The following is a 14673-nucleotide window of genomic DNA, read 5'->3' as shown; positions in this document are numbered from 1 at the left end:
GTAAAAGTAGTAGGAGGAGGAAGAGAGCATGGAGAAGGCCTGCCTTTTAAAAGAAAGTAACATTCAATTTCAGCTGCCTGCTAAGCACTTCCTTGGAGGGTAGCTTGATACTTGCGTCTGACGCAGCAGTCTGAGCACCATGAGACCAGGAGTGGCACGAATCAGGTTAGGAAAATGATGGCAATCAATATCATTTACCTGCCAAATATATTTTGGGAAAAAAAAAAAAAAGCAAGCATGTCAGTTATCAAAGGTGTTTCTTTGATACTGGTTTAGTTACTTGGTTCGGAGCGTTCCTTGGAGTCTACCATTCAAATTTATGTGTGTCTTGATTTACCTTGAAATTGACTGTCATCCTGTGATACAGAAAAGTGAGGGCAATGCAAAAGTTAACGTAAGGCTGGAGAAGCCTTTTGTCTTGCTGTTAATGAAGGGGCTCTTTCGAAGGGGTTCAATTCAGAGTACGTAAAAATGAGAGTTTTCCTTACGTTTTAGAGGCACTGTTTCTTTCTGGTCTATAAAAGGCTAAATTTAGCCTGTGATCCTTTGAGCACCCTGTATTTACTAGTATATTTAAGCTTATCTTTGGTTCCAAAAAGAAATGCCATTTACCTCTGCGTATATGGATGCTAGCCAGATGATTGCACTTGCATAAGTGAAGATTACCAAGAAGGATTCCAGATTGACATTTATGATTAGGTCTATTGTCGAAACCCTTTGCATGACTCGAAGGAATTTCACTGCATTCTCTTTATTCTGCTGAAAAAAAACTGTAAATCCACCAGTACAAAGGTGTAAAACATTCAGGTTTTCTATTTTCAATCCAACTGCGTAAGGGAAGCTCCCAGTAATTGGAGGAAGAAGCAGGAAACTTCAGGGTCAGGTAGCTCACCACCTCTAACTGATGCCTTACTACAACAAAATAAAGCAGGAGAGTCAAGTGCAAGAGCTGCAGCAAATTAGGCTCAATGGCAGCAGTTAGAGTTGCTGGATGAAAGCAAAATATGGCCCATATGTCTGGAAGTCTCATTGAGATCCAGTGATAGAAATGGTGCTCTAAAGATATTAAATGTTGTTATGCATTATTAGAGAAAGATTAAACTCTGGTTATGTTAGAGCAAGTGGCTGTGACAACTGAACTGTGCCTTCTATACAGAGTGTGTTGATAGACTCCCATTTCCTTTGTTCACTTCCTTTGTATTTGCTTATTGCTGTTTAGTGACGAACACTGATGTATGGGTTAGTCTTCACAGGAGATATTCCTCTCTGATAATCTTTTTTTTTTTTTTTTTTGGTCTTATTTGTGCTTTGCCTCCTCGCTGATTCTTTTTTACTATTTTTTAACATAAATAATCATTATGCACATGTTGAGTCTTGTAATTGAAGCAGAGCCATAGATGACTCCGAGACCAGACTTCTAGCATTCAGCCATTGTGCCAACCTTGTTATTCCACTTGGTTTTCAAATGCCACATCATCAGACTGAAAAGCTCACTGTCTTGTATATTTTTTTTTCCACTTGTAGAGCATGATGAGTGCGGCAGCGGACAGCATAACTGTGATGAGAATGCAATCTGTACTAACACTGTCAGGGGACACAGCTGTACCTGCAAACCTGGATATGTGGGGAATGGGACCATCTGCCGAGGTAAGTCTGTAACTCTAGAAACAACGTGAAAGTGGCAGACTCTATTAATATTTTCTGACAGTCCCCTACATTCTGGTAACTTGTGATGACTGGATTCTGTCAACAATCCACTGTCTGATTTATCATCTGGCAACTGAAGTATGCATGGAGATAGATGATAGGAATTGCTTTGTGCATAACTTCTGAGCAATAAGGAGGTATTTCTGGAATGCTAGGAGAAAAGGACTTTCCATTTACTGCCATTGAATACTGTCAACTACTATCTTTCAGCTTAAAATTAACGTTCATTGCTTTGGTAATTGTAGATAGTATCTGCTATCACGTTTAGCTTTGACAATTTAATCAGGTGTGTTTTAAATTAGGGTAGTCAACTCATATTGTAACCTAATATTGCTGTGCTTTGACTACTCACAATAGAATACATTTTTTTTTTTGAACCTTACTTTTAAATGTTTATTTGGAAGTTTTCTGTGTGATGTAAACAAGAAATAACTAGCATCAGCTATGCTTTCTGTGAGGTGGTAGGTCATTGATTTAGGAACTCTGGGGGGCTTGTTTCTGTGGAGAAGGACAAGCAATGATGTTTTTATAAAGACAGAGCAGTGAATATATTGACCAGTCTTGGGGGCCTGGAAGGAGTTCTGATGTTGTGCCAGCACTATGCAGCAATAGACACAACACTGGAGTGATACCAGTGCTGTTCCAGCTATGAGTGCAGAGCACAGCACTGTGTGGGCTGCTGCAGGGAAAGGTGACTCCATCCCAGACAGACCCAACACAGAGGGCTGTGTCATGAAGGTGCTTCATGAGTTCTACTTCTGTATTTATGAATTACCTTGTCTCATGAAAAGCTATTTATTAATTTGGCATGTTTGGTGCTGCATAATTCCTGACTCTAAATAGAATTGCAATTACAGGAAAACTAACTAAAATTTTTGAGACGACAGTTACTGAAATGGAGAAAATTCTGTAGTCTGTAGGCAGAAGACACTAGATAGTAATTTTTAGAATGTTATGAATTGGCCAAGGAATCCCCTAGAGGAGTATGAAGATTCATATAATTCTTGTTTCAAGCTAAAGACCTTCAGGAAGGTTAGCCTGTCAGCTGTTGAAGTTTTTTTTGAACAATTTTTTTTTAAATATTGCTTTTTGATTTGACTGTCTTTGGGTACTGTCCATCTGCATGACAGAATTGCTCTATTGAAAACTGTAAAATGATTTGCAATGATTTAACAAGGATCACAAACAGGTTATGAAAATGATGGCCAAGTTAAAGCTTCCATCCATATTGCGGTTCTGTCACCTCCTCGGGTGATACGGGGTTGAAATTCATTCTAGTACCTTTTAACCTTTTACTATATTACAATGACTGCAAATTACACCATACACAAATATTTCAGAACAGTTTGAGTAAACAGCCTGGCTGTGTTGAACTGTGATTTTTTTTTTTTTTTTTCTGAGGATAATATAACGAGACAAACCCTTAATCATTCTTCTGTGAAACAGGGATGTTTGAATTAGTTCATACAAAACATGTTTTCACAGTGGTTTTCTTCATTTGCACACCTGATGTTGGGTTTAATGTGCCAGAAATTCAAAGTAAAACTCCTGCTTTGTGGTCATTAATCCAGTAATGTTTAAATAATGAAATTGCACTGGAAATATGCAATGAAGTTTTTATCAAAATTTTGTTGAACTCTGAGTTATGGTTAAAAATACTTTTTTTTTTTTATTATTTGCAAAAGTAGTTGCCTTTTTGAGACAGTTATACATGGAAACAGTGAGTTCTTACATTCTGACGAGGAAGTATAAATTGAGGGGAAAACTGGAGATTATAGGCAAGTGGCTTGCAGTCTAATTATTATATTCCCTAGGGATGAGAATAATTTGTCATTACTTTGGAATAATTAGTACTGTAAAGCAGATAATATTAGAATGCTGTTGTGTTTTAGTAAATGGTAAAACTTCACGTAAAGAAGTGGTCTGAGCGTCTCAGCCTGTGGTTCTGTGGTCACTTGAGGTTTTTACAGTTTGGGCAGCTAATCTAAGGAACAATTCCTTTCTACCCATGGTAACCCCAGGGACAGTGGTGCTGCCTCTCTTTTGTTGGGTTTAAGGGTGATATGTTCTAAGTAAAACTTGGCTAAAAAAAGAAGTGATAACAGCAAAATTACCAGTTACCCATCACATCAGTTTCCTCACTCAAGTGCTAGACTTGGCACAAGGAAAGAGGTCTGGACATAGCAGGACAGCTATAAACAGTTTGTGTTGTCTTTTAGTAATTGTGGGGCGATTCAAGCAACATTTTTTTAAAATCACAGAATCACAGAATAGTCTAGGTTGGAAGAGACCTCCAAGATCACCGAGTCCAACCTCCTACCTAACGCTAACAAATCTTCCACTAAACCATATCCCTAAGCTCTACATCTAAACGTCTTTTAAAGACCTCTAGGGATGGTGACTCAACCACTTCCCTGGGCAGCCTATTCCAGTGACTAACAACCCGTTCAGTAAAGAAGTTCTTCCTAATATCCAACCTAAACCTCCCCTGGTGCATCTTTATCCTATTCCCCCTTGTCCTGTCACCAGGCACGTGGGAGAATAGACCAACCCCCACCTCGCTACAGCCTCCTCTAAGATACCTGTAGAGTGCAATAAGGTCGCCCCTGAGCCTCCTCTTCTCCAGGCTGAACAGTCCCAGCTCCCTCAGCCGCTCCTCGTAAGACTTGTTCTCCAGACCCCTCACCAGCTTTGTTGCCCTTCTCTGGACTCGCTCGAGCACCTTGATGTCTTGTAGCAAGGGGCCCAAAACTGAACACAGTACCTGAGGTGCGGCCTCACCAGAGCCGAGTACAGGGGGACAGTCACTTCCCTGGCCCTGCTGGCCACGCTGTTTCTTATGGAAGCCAGGATGCTGCTGGCCTTCTTGGCCGCCTGAGCACACTGCTGGCTCATATTCAGCCGACTGTCAACCACTACTCCCAGGTCCTTCTCTGCCAGGCAGCTTTCTAACCACACATCTCCCAGCCTGTAGCTCTGTTAAATGATATCAGCCAAGGTGATAAGTTCAGTATAATACCATCTGAAGTTGATAAACATCTATGTTCTCCTTAAACCATCTGTACAGGTTTACGTTACAGACATTTATGTGCACAAAATGGTTGTTTCAACTGCTACTGAAGTAATATCTCTGTAGTTCTATAAGAAATCTTATTAATACTGTCCGGCAACCCTGTAAATAGAATAGTAGTGTTATGATCAAGAGTAGGATTTGATTTTCTGCCCAATTGTACAATATATTTAATATCATTGTTTTCATGATGTTATAAAATCAGAATAATGCTGCTCTTTGACCTCACTGACTAGTACTTCGATAATGTCTTCATAAGAAAGCAATATACTGGTATTTGTGTTTTAGGAAATGTATGCACATTTAAATGAAATTGCATGGTGAAATAGTGGTAAATACAATGAAATTACTCTGGCAGGCAAATTTGTGACATCTGCAATTTTTGTGGAAAGTATGGAGAAATAAAAATGACAGAAATAATCGGAATGTGAATATTATGATTGCTGTTGATTTAGAAATAAAAAACAGAAAAAGAAGTGAAGAGGAAAGCAAGTAACTTTAAAAAATCTTTAGAATCAGGCTGTCTCCTTTCTTGAGTAGAAAAATTAAGGAGGAAGAAATTCTGTGCTTCTCTGTAAAAGTGGTAGACTAGTCTGTGTAATTCAGAAGTGGATTGTGTCAAACTAGATGTGGACATTGTCACGAGAAAAAGAGGTAGAAAAGGGCATAGTCTAATACCAAATGCTCTTCTGCTTTAAAATAGATACAGCTATAGTTTAAGTGACATTGAAATGGAAAGAGAAGTGAAAATGAACACGAAAATTTTTATAAATACATAGGTCCCAAAACATGGGCACTAAGATCATGTAAAACAGTAGAGGAAAATGAAACTTTTCCTATGGGTGTACATGTGTTCCCAACTTCACTGTAAGAAGTGGGCTTTAGCATCTCAGAAAGATACTGAAATTTTGGGGATAGATCAAGGGGAAAAAAAGAGGCTGAGTTGAGATGAAATGGCAATTGCAATGCGGTGCCATCACCGTTAGCAAATTTAACAGAGCACTGGACTCAGCATCAGATTATGTCTCAATATTTCCACAGTAAATAAAAAGTAAAATAAGGAAGCATTTGCTGGAAGAAATTAGAGCTCAAAAGGCAGAGGACAGAGGTAAAACGAGTTGAATAGATATTCTGAATTTACAGATTTATTAAGCTGCCTTTTTTTTTTTTTGTATGAAGAATCCTTTGAAAAAAATACCAAAAGAACTAATACTGATGAAGGAAATACAAGTCATAGGTACGTAACTCACACCATTCCCATTTACTTGAATTCTGTGAATGAATTCATGGATGAGGGTGAAGTTAAGGCCAATTTAGAAAAAGTCACTGAACTTCAGGATAAGATTTAATAGTGCAGTATAAAGGCAATTAACTTATCAGGACAGAAGGGAAAGGTGATTCAAAAAAAAAAAAAGTTGAGTAAATGATTTGGGGTGTATGTGTGGGGAGGGGGTAGATGGCTACCTGATACAACAACATTGCCTTTCAGGATGTCCGTGTAGGATATTAGTGGTAATGTCTAGATGAAAGAAGACTAGGACAATGAGGTTTCACATTTTTAGGTGTGAAAGTAAAACTCTGTCATGTGTAAAATGAGTAAAACACAACATTGTGTCTGTAGCTGAAGAGCCAGGGATGTTGAATGCAGAGATTTATAACTTAGATTATAGAGGCTCTTGGTCTGTGTTATTGCTGTGTTTCTGGGTGAAATCTTGGCAGGGCTTGAATCCTGAAGCTTGGTAAATGTATGTAAGGAGAACATCTTTCTGTTTTTTGTTGTCTTAAGTTCTAGTTTCAGTTCTGTTTGGTAGCCCTGCACCACATGCTGTAGAAGTGATGTTGTACAAAGTACAAGTCACCATCAATGTGTTGTTGCAATCAGTTGTCTTCTTGTTTACACAAAGACACCCAGAAGGACCGTATGAGTCTTGTCCTAGCTCTTGATAGTTTGTTTCAAATGTTTGTTTCAGAGTAAATTCTGCCCATAGAGGTACTTATCTAGAAACTGAAAATAGCAGTGGCCTTTTTTCAGTATACCTAGATGGTAAAACACTAGACATTCTCCTGAAATAAAGACAGGCTGAATTTGCGAAACCTTTTTTCATGTGTCTCACTAATGCAGAACAACCAGGAGTCTAGCACTCAAACAAGCATGGGCATTTTTCATTTTACTTTGGTGTTTTACCTGTTTTGTCTGTGTAACAGACTATATTTGGTGTGCTATTAATATCTCATTTAGTGGTTTTTACTGAGATGTAGATTTATTAGAATGATGAAATGGGGTGGATTTAGTTAGTCATAAACCTTAAAGCGTGTGTGATATGACTGATGTCTGGGAAGAGAGTCATCAGGTGTTGTGATATAAAAGTCAAAACAATATTTATTCTAATTAGTATTCAGGTTGTAGAATGGTTTATTTCTGACAGAGTATGGAATAGGATTTTTTCTTCCTGTTCTATTCCTGTGCAGCATTTCTCAGGAAACACTCAGGGGATTACAACTCACTGTATAGTGGAGTCTTAAAGAAGAAAGCTATTATTTTAAAATGAAAATGTCTCAGTTCTTCTAGTTTAATTTGGAAGTCCAAATTGGTGTTAATTGTATTGCAGTTCTTCCTGTATATGTACTTTGGAAGGTGTGTTTTGGTATGTGGGTGTCACCGACGAACTAATCTGTTCCTTCATGAACAACTTCCAGTGATGCTGGTATGGAAAAGAGACCAGATTTTGAACAGATTTTTTGCTGCTGTTGTTGTGTTGTTTTGTTTTAAGGTAATGGGAATAATTGTATGGAGTCTTTATTTATAATACATTCAAAATTTTTACTGATGACGAGAGTACATCAAAGGCTTGAAAATTACTTCTGTCCAGTGTAAATCACTGAGTCGGCCTATTTCACACTGTCTTAATTTCAAACGGTAATTGGATGGGTGTATTAATTTTTATTTATTTTTTTATTTTTTTTTTTAACAAATGGCAGTCTGAGAGCTATCTTTCATTGCAGTTTTCTCCTTTATTTCCAAGCAGGTACTTTTTTAGTAATGTAAATCTTAGCCTGAAATATGCTTAATAACCTGAAACAAGTGCAAGTAAAAGAAATGTATGCCTTCCAATGTGTAGGTAATGTGTTGATGGTGTAGCAAACAGGTGGCTAAAGACAACTTTTCATCATCTGTTATGAAAAATAGTCAAGAATAGTATGAGAAAGAAGAAAAAAACACCACCAACAAAACTCTGGCTTTATGGGTTATTCCTGTTCTGGGTTCTCTGCTTTTCTGTGTGTCATTTTTAACATTGACATCAGCAAATGGCAGCAATGTGAGACTGTCTGAAGTGCTGATGTTTTAATATAAAAGCATATCTGATTGCTCTAAGGTGACTAACTGTCACTTAGGTTTAGATTCTGTGTGTGTATATGTCTGTCTGTCTGTTGGAGGTGGAGTTTAAAGCCTTTAATGGTGCATTGGAATGTGTTATTAATAATATTTAGGTCAGCACAGCAGTGGAAAAGAATGAACAGGTCTTTCCCCTTAGCCTCTGGTGTTTGTAGTTGTAAGGCTTGGAATGGTTGATATGCCTTCTCAAGGCTTTCAATGTTGTTTTGTTATAATATGCACAAGTCTCATTAAATAATATGGGAGGTTTGACTCATTTTGAGGTTTTGATCCTCATTCTTTCTTCACCACCTTGAACTTTGTATAGTTGTTTATACCTAATACATAGTATATAAATCACTGCAAAAGCAAATATGTACACCTGAATGTGTTTTGGTGTCACTTGACATGTGCAAGATACCACGTGAAGAGTAAGACACGGGATAGTCATGCTTCTGGGTGAAACATTCTAGACATAACTGATTTAATAATTTTAAAACAATATACAGATATACAACAGTGAGATCAGAATTCCTGTAGAGTTTTCATTCTAAAACTAGCAGAGCTGGACTAAATTCACTGTACTAAGAAAAGTGAAAATTTGAAATTTTAATGTAAGAATCTTTGTGGTTTTCTTCATGATTAGTTAGTTATCAATATGATATATCAATATATCAATATGATATATTGATAACTAACATATCCATAATACCTCTCATTTGTGTATTGGTTTTGAAGTTATATAAACACCCTTTATAATTTACTAGCCACTTTTAAAGCTACTTCAGTTCTAATGGTGTTGATTTGCTTTTGGACTGCAAGGATTTAAATCAATTGTGTTGAAAATAAGATTGTTTAGGATATTTTTTTCTTGTCCTTAAAAGATAATCATCTAGATTTAGTCATGTGAGATTTAGAAATTTGGGTGTAATTATTTCTGTATTAAGAGTTAAGCTATGCATATTCACCATTATGCAGTCGAATTTTACAGCCTCTCCAAGGGCAGAATATTTCCTCCTGACAAGATCCTGTTCTGTGTGAGAGATTGTTCAAGATAATTTAGAACGCACATGAGTTATAGAAATAGATCATATAAAAAGCATCATTAATGCATCTTGTTAGAATCTGGATCCTGATCTCTTTGCTGTCACAGATTGTCTTCCTGCTCTAGATTTACAACTAATGTAAAATGAGTGTTGTATTGATTTATGTTTGAGTAAGTGGTCCAGGCCAGACCAACTATTGTATCTGTGTGTATTGTATCTGTACAAAAGGAAGTAAATCCTGTAGTTAACACGTGAAATATTTTTAAACTTGATCTTACAGGTTTGTTCCCTTGAGTCTAAAGGGCTCAGCAGGCCTACTCCTGAGCGTTTGTGAGTGTTCCTAGGTTTACAATCTGAAATAGAGATTCTGTTGTTGACCTGGTTGCCTATGTTCTCCTGTTGCTTTGGTTCAAGTTGGTTCTTTTAGACTCAGCAGTTCACTGTAGGTTAAGCATCCCATATAGTGTGTACAAAGGAGTTAGAAGGTGATTACAAAAGTTAATTGAAATGTTCCCTGTGATTTCCTGTGCAGTAAACTACGTTGGCTTTGCAAGATCCTCCAGTTGTGTCTTTTTCACATGCTTGTTTTGTCTTTTTCCATCTGAATTATTCCCAGAGTGACTTTCAAAGGCGACAATTGCATTAAGTAATAAGAAGACAGTTTTCAATGTTAGGAGCTTCTCTTCATTATTTTTAGTTTACATTCAAAATTAAAATACTGTTTCTGAACAAAAGGAATCATATTGAACTTGATTAATACAATAACATCTTAGGCTGGGAAAAAAAATCATAAAGTTTCTCTCTCTCTTTACTGCTTTTAGTTTATATAGATTATTCAGTTAGATTCCAAGTATTGCAATTTTATATAATGGATTGTGGGCCTCCGTTAACAAACAGGACTGATACAGATATTCCTTACTTAATGAGGTTCAGATGATACATTTCATTTAGCTTCTAGGACAATTTCAATATTCATTGCTTTCTTTTTTAAAGCAGTACATCAAAATAAAAATGTCAAGTCCTTACTCTATATTTAATGTCTGCACCATCCATTTTTCTTGGCATTGATTTTCTAACCTTTTTAAGATCATCTCAATCAGTAACTTCTTCAGTTTGCAGCAGGTGTTATCACCTCCCAGGTCTCTGTTGCAGAACACCATGAGGAATGCAATTCAGAGTCTCCTGATGTTGAGAGGAAGCTCTCCAATGTTGCTAGAATGGTTCGTTCAAGTTACCCAGATAAATACTTTTTTCTTTTTAAAATCTAAAATTTGAACAAAAATCATCAGCTATTAAATCCTCAAATACACCCTTCTTTGAAAGAACTAATTTGATCTGCTCTACTGCTTTTCTGACAGTAGAGCAATAGAAATCATGGTCAGTCATTTGGGTCTGCAGTGCTCGCTGGTTCAAATTTGTAATCCTTCTGATGAGTTAAACCCAGTGTATTTAGATCTGCAACCCTACTGGCCTGCCTTCAGAGCTTGCTGTGCACTTATTTGGAATAAAGTACTTTATTTATTTATTTTTTTTTAATAGTGGGTGGGAAAAATCAGTTCAGTAAGAGCTTCCTGAAATATCTAAGCACAAAACTTAGTGCAGCGTGGGCTTGACTCTGTAGCAGTACAGAGCTCTGTCTCTCTAGTGAAATCAGTTAGTGTGCAATGATTTCTGGACTAATTTATGTGGAATGGGCATGAAAAGGCAAAAGAATGCCAAAAACATGAAATTCTTGGGATTCTCTGTAGAAAACAACCAAGCTATTTTTTAAAAAAGAAAAAAATTATCTTGCCTGAATGTAAAGTAAGATGACTGCAGATTTGTTTTGGCATCACTGGGATACCTGCACGGCTGCACCAATGAGAAAGGAAGTACTTTTTCACAGAACATATAATAAAATTGCAGAACCCTTGGCCACAGGATGGTTAGGAGGCTAGGAAGATTGAAAAAGCTGCATCACATCTCAGATGAGAATCCCAATTGGTGGGTGCCCAGTCTTAGGTCTGAGGAATGTCATGGGGACTCCTTGAGAAGTGTCACCATACATCTTTGTCATGTTCTTTCCCTTGGCATTCATTATGGGAACATAGAGAAGATGCTGGGCTAGCAGGCCCTCTGGAACAACTGGGTTGATTTACTGGTATGTCCTCACCAAGATTATTTGTAGAGAAATCGCTTTTAGATAAAGATGCAATTCCTTTATTTATACATTTTTAGTTGCACAAAAGGGTTACTGAGATTTTCAAAGGGATCTGTTCCTTACCATCACAAAGGAACAGACTACAGACAGAAAACTTCTTTCAGCCTCCTATTTTGCTGAATTTCCCACACTACAGTAAACCAAGGTAAAAACACAGTGATTTGTCAAATGTGACAGACGCAGGCAGTACCTGATCCAGGTTTCAAACTCTGTTCCTAAACTATTGGGTTAAGTTTTTTCCAGCAGAACTATTGAAAATATTTTTAAAATACCAAGGAATCAAACCAAAAGAAATATTGAGACTGCAAGTCAGTCATGTTAAAATTTGGGGGATATTTAATATTTAGGTCACCTTCAATCTTAAGTCACTCATATCCACTGCAGTAATATGGTCTTAACTGACAAAATCACAGTTGTTTTTTTTTTTTTTTTTTTTTTTTTTCTCTGACCTTCTAACTCATTCAGTGCACAGTATAGGCCATCAATAGGTGAAAGGGATGAAGTCCTGAAAGGAGGTACTCAATGTTTATTGAATGCATTCTCTGTATCCAAGTGGGGGATAGGGACAAGAGGGAGTCTCAAAACAAATGAACAACTCCCCTGCACCCCCCTCCCCACCCCCACCCCCCCCCCAAAAAATATCAAAAAAACAACAACAACCAAACAACAAAAAAAACAGCACAAAACAACAACAACAAAATAAACAAATGAAAAATCCAGCACCCGAACTACCTTTAACTTATTTTAAGAAACAAGTTTTTTATTATTATTGTTATTATTATTATTATTATTTTCCTGCATTGCAGCTTCTGGTAGATATTCAGTGCAGGAAAAACTTGGTAACAGATGGCTTATTTGATCATGTTTCTGAGAATGGTATCTTAGAGTCAGGAGAACTTGCATGGCCCTGTGTGTAGATTTTGCTTTCTTTATTTGCATGAGTTACGTTGGTTGGCCTACTAGTTTTGGAGGTTGCATTTATTTGTTTAGCACTGGAAATGGCAAGTCTGGAAGCTATGTAAGCTGTGTGATGGGATAATTTGCATATTTCTATCTGAAATGATTCTTCAGTTTGCAACTGTTTCACAGTGGTGCTGGTATTTTAGCCTCTTCAACATGCTGAAAAGTTGAGGCACCCCTGTGTGTGTATAGAGTTCTTATCTAAAGTGTTCAACGATAAAAATAATAAATGTGGCTATGCTAAGTGAGCATATGCTAAGCAAAAGACTAACGACAAGCTTAAACAGTATACTGCGAATGGTACCTGAAAGAAATGTTGCAGTGAAAAAGAATCTATTCCAGAACCTACTAAAAAAATAAACATAAAAGTGGTGCTTTGAAGATGGTATCATCAAAATGAGTTATTGGGTGAATTCAGTACAAGAACTACAAGAAGAATGTGAATTAAAATAGCTTAGAACACATTAAGTGCAGAGGGAACTAGAAGTTAAAGTAAACCAAGAAGAGGTGGGAATTGGTCCTGCTTTTCAACATGTTTTAAAAGTCAGTCATCCAAGAGTGAAAATGAACAATTTGTATGTCATAGAAACTAAGAGTTTTTCTATGGGTATTCCTGAAGGGGCAGAACTGCGTGACCTATGTTATTATTCTGCTGATAAATACTCCAGCATCTTAGTGTGTCACCTTGATGGTGCTTGCGGTTTTCTCTCTTTTTTCAATTGTGTGCTTAAAGACGGGAATTGTCAGGCTGGATATTTGAAGCTAAACTTCAAAACTGACTGTTTATTTGAAGGCTGCATGGTGCACAGGCATATCAAGCAGGGCTTAAAATTTTAAAATGATGTAAAATTCACAAATATACCTTTGTTGTTTTTTTTTTTTTTTTTTTTTTAAATGAAAGCAGTACAAGTCCATATCTTTGTGCATGTCTATCTTATCCATCTTTCTCTGTAGCCTGTTAATTATGTTGTAGCCTCAAGGGTATGTGTATGCCTCACATAGACTATGGGATGCATTTGCTGCTCCTGATGAACAGACTGGATGACTGTTTTCAACTGTCACTTGTACTATTAAAATGTATCGAAACCATTCCCTCGAGCATATGATTTCAGTGCCTGATGGCTTTGTGAAGGAGCTGCTGTGAGCAGAAAGCCCTGGGATGGAATAAAATGGCAGTTGGGTGTGGAGCTACAGGAATGCGTGCGGAGCTTAAATAGGCAATACCCATTCCCCTGCATTAATTATAATGGTTTACGGATGCTCTTTAATATGCCACTTTTATCACTGAGACACATGGTTGCACTGCTTTCCTGACACATATTATTTCCTCCCTCTGAACAGAACAAAGGAAACAATAGTCATCTGACATTGCCATGACATATGTTATTTCCCAATAAAAGACTGAGGTAATCAAATCAGTCCTGCATGCGCAACACAGTATTCCCTTAGCCTTAGGAGAGAGGCAAGTGAGAAAATTCTTAATGTGGTAATTTTAGACCTGACTGGGCAAGGTATGTGTCTAACTGAAAGTAAGCAATTGATTCCAGTGAGACTGCTTATGTAATCAGGTGCTTAAATTTTTACTTTCATGCCAAATATGTTTTGCTGTGTTCAAGTCACATGGGTTAGGATGAACATGGACAGTAAGCATTCATCTTTTGCTGTGGATATCAAGTGGAGGTTGAATTTGTCATACCTGAAGAATCGCTGACCAGCCAAACCCACCTATTGCTCATCTTGAAATCCTCAGCAACCAGAGTGAGCTGATAGTTCTACCTGATACTAATGTTCATTCAAGATCCATTAGAAGCAGTACTTAGTATTATGTTAAAAATAATCGATATGTTTCTGTAGAAATTTAATCAGTCAGTGTAAGGTTATAAGATAGCAAGACTTAGAAACTAATTTTCAGTGACATCACAGGATGTAGTTGGAGCCAAAATAAAAATGTGTGGGAATCTGCAAGTGGTTGCTAATGGTTATTGGCCAAGTGACTCTGAGGGCTCCATTATTTATTTATTCTTTTACTGCTATGGAAGCTCTGAAATTCAGAAATAGCTCAGATGGCAAGGTCTGATCCACTGAGTATTTGTACCCATTGCTTTAAATGTTTATCAGGTGAAAGAAAAGAAGTGAAAAAGCACCTGCACACAGCATGATAGAGGACAGGTGATAGGTATCTCATCTTCTGGCCACTTGGTGTAACCACTAGCACAGGGAGTTTAGTAACCTTGCACTTGCTTTCCTGGTCCTGTGTTTCCCACATGCCTAATTGTGGAATGAGAGGGGTGAAGATGGGAAAACCTCCCCTCTCACT

The 14673-nt window shown here is 37.3% G+C and overlaps 1 protein-coding gene across 4 annotated transcripts in view; it reads left to right on the top strand.

Moving 5' to 3' along the window:
- NELL1 (neural EGFL like 1) overlaps positions 1-14673 on the top strand; it is a 291463-nt gene that overhangs the window by 178184 nt on the left and 98606 nt on the right. For all 4 annotated transcript variants that reach the window (XM_035328005.1, XM_035328007.1, XM_035328006.1 and 1 more), the window contains exon 14: positions 1525-1647. In XM_035328005.1, the coding sequence (XP_035183896.1) occupies positions 1525-1647 (123 nt within the window). The remainder of the gene's footprint in view (positions 1-1524; positions 1648-14673) is intronic.

This window comes from Oxyura jamaicensis, chromosome 5 (assembly GCF_011077185.1).
Source record: "Oxyura jamaicensis isolate SHBP4307 breed ruddy duck chromosome 5, BPBGC_Ojam_1.0, whole genome shotgun sequence".
NCBI lineage: Eukaryota > Metazoa > Chordata > Aves > Anseriformes > Anatidae > Oxyura > Oxyura jamaicensis.
The sequence above is the reverse complement of the archived record's forward strand: the minus strand, read 5'-3'. Positions and strand labels throughout refer to the sequence as shown.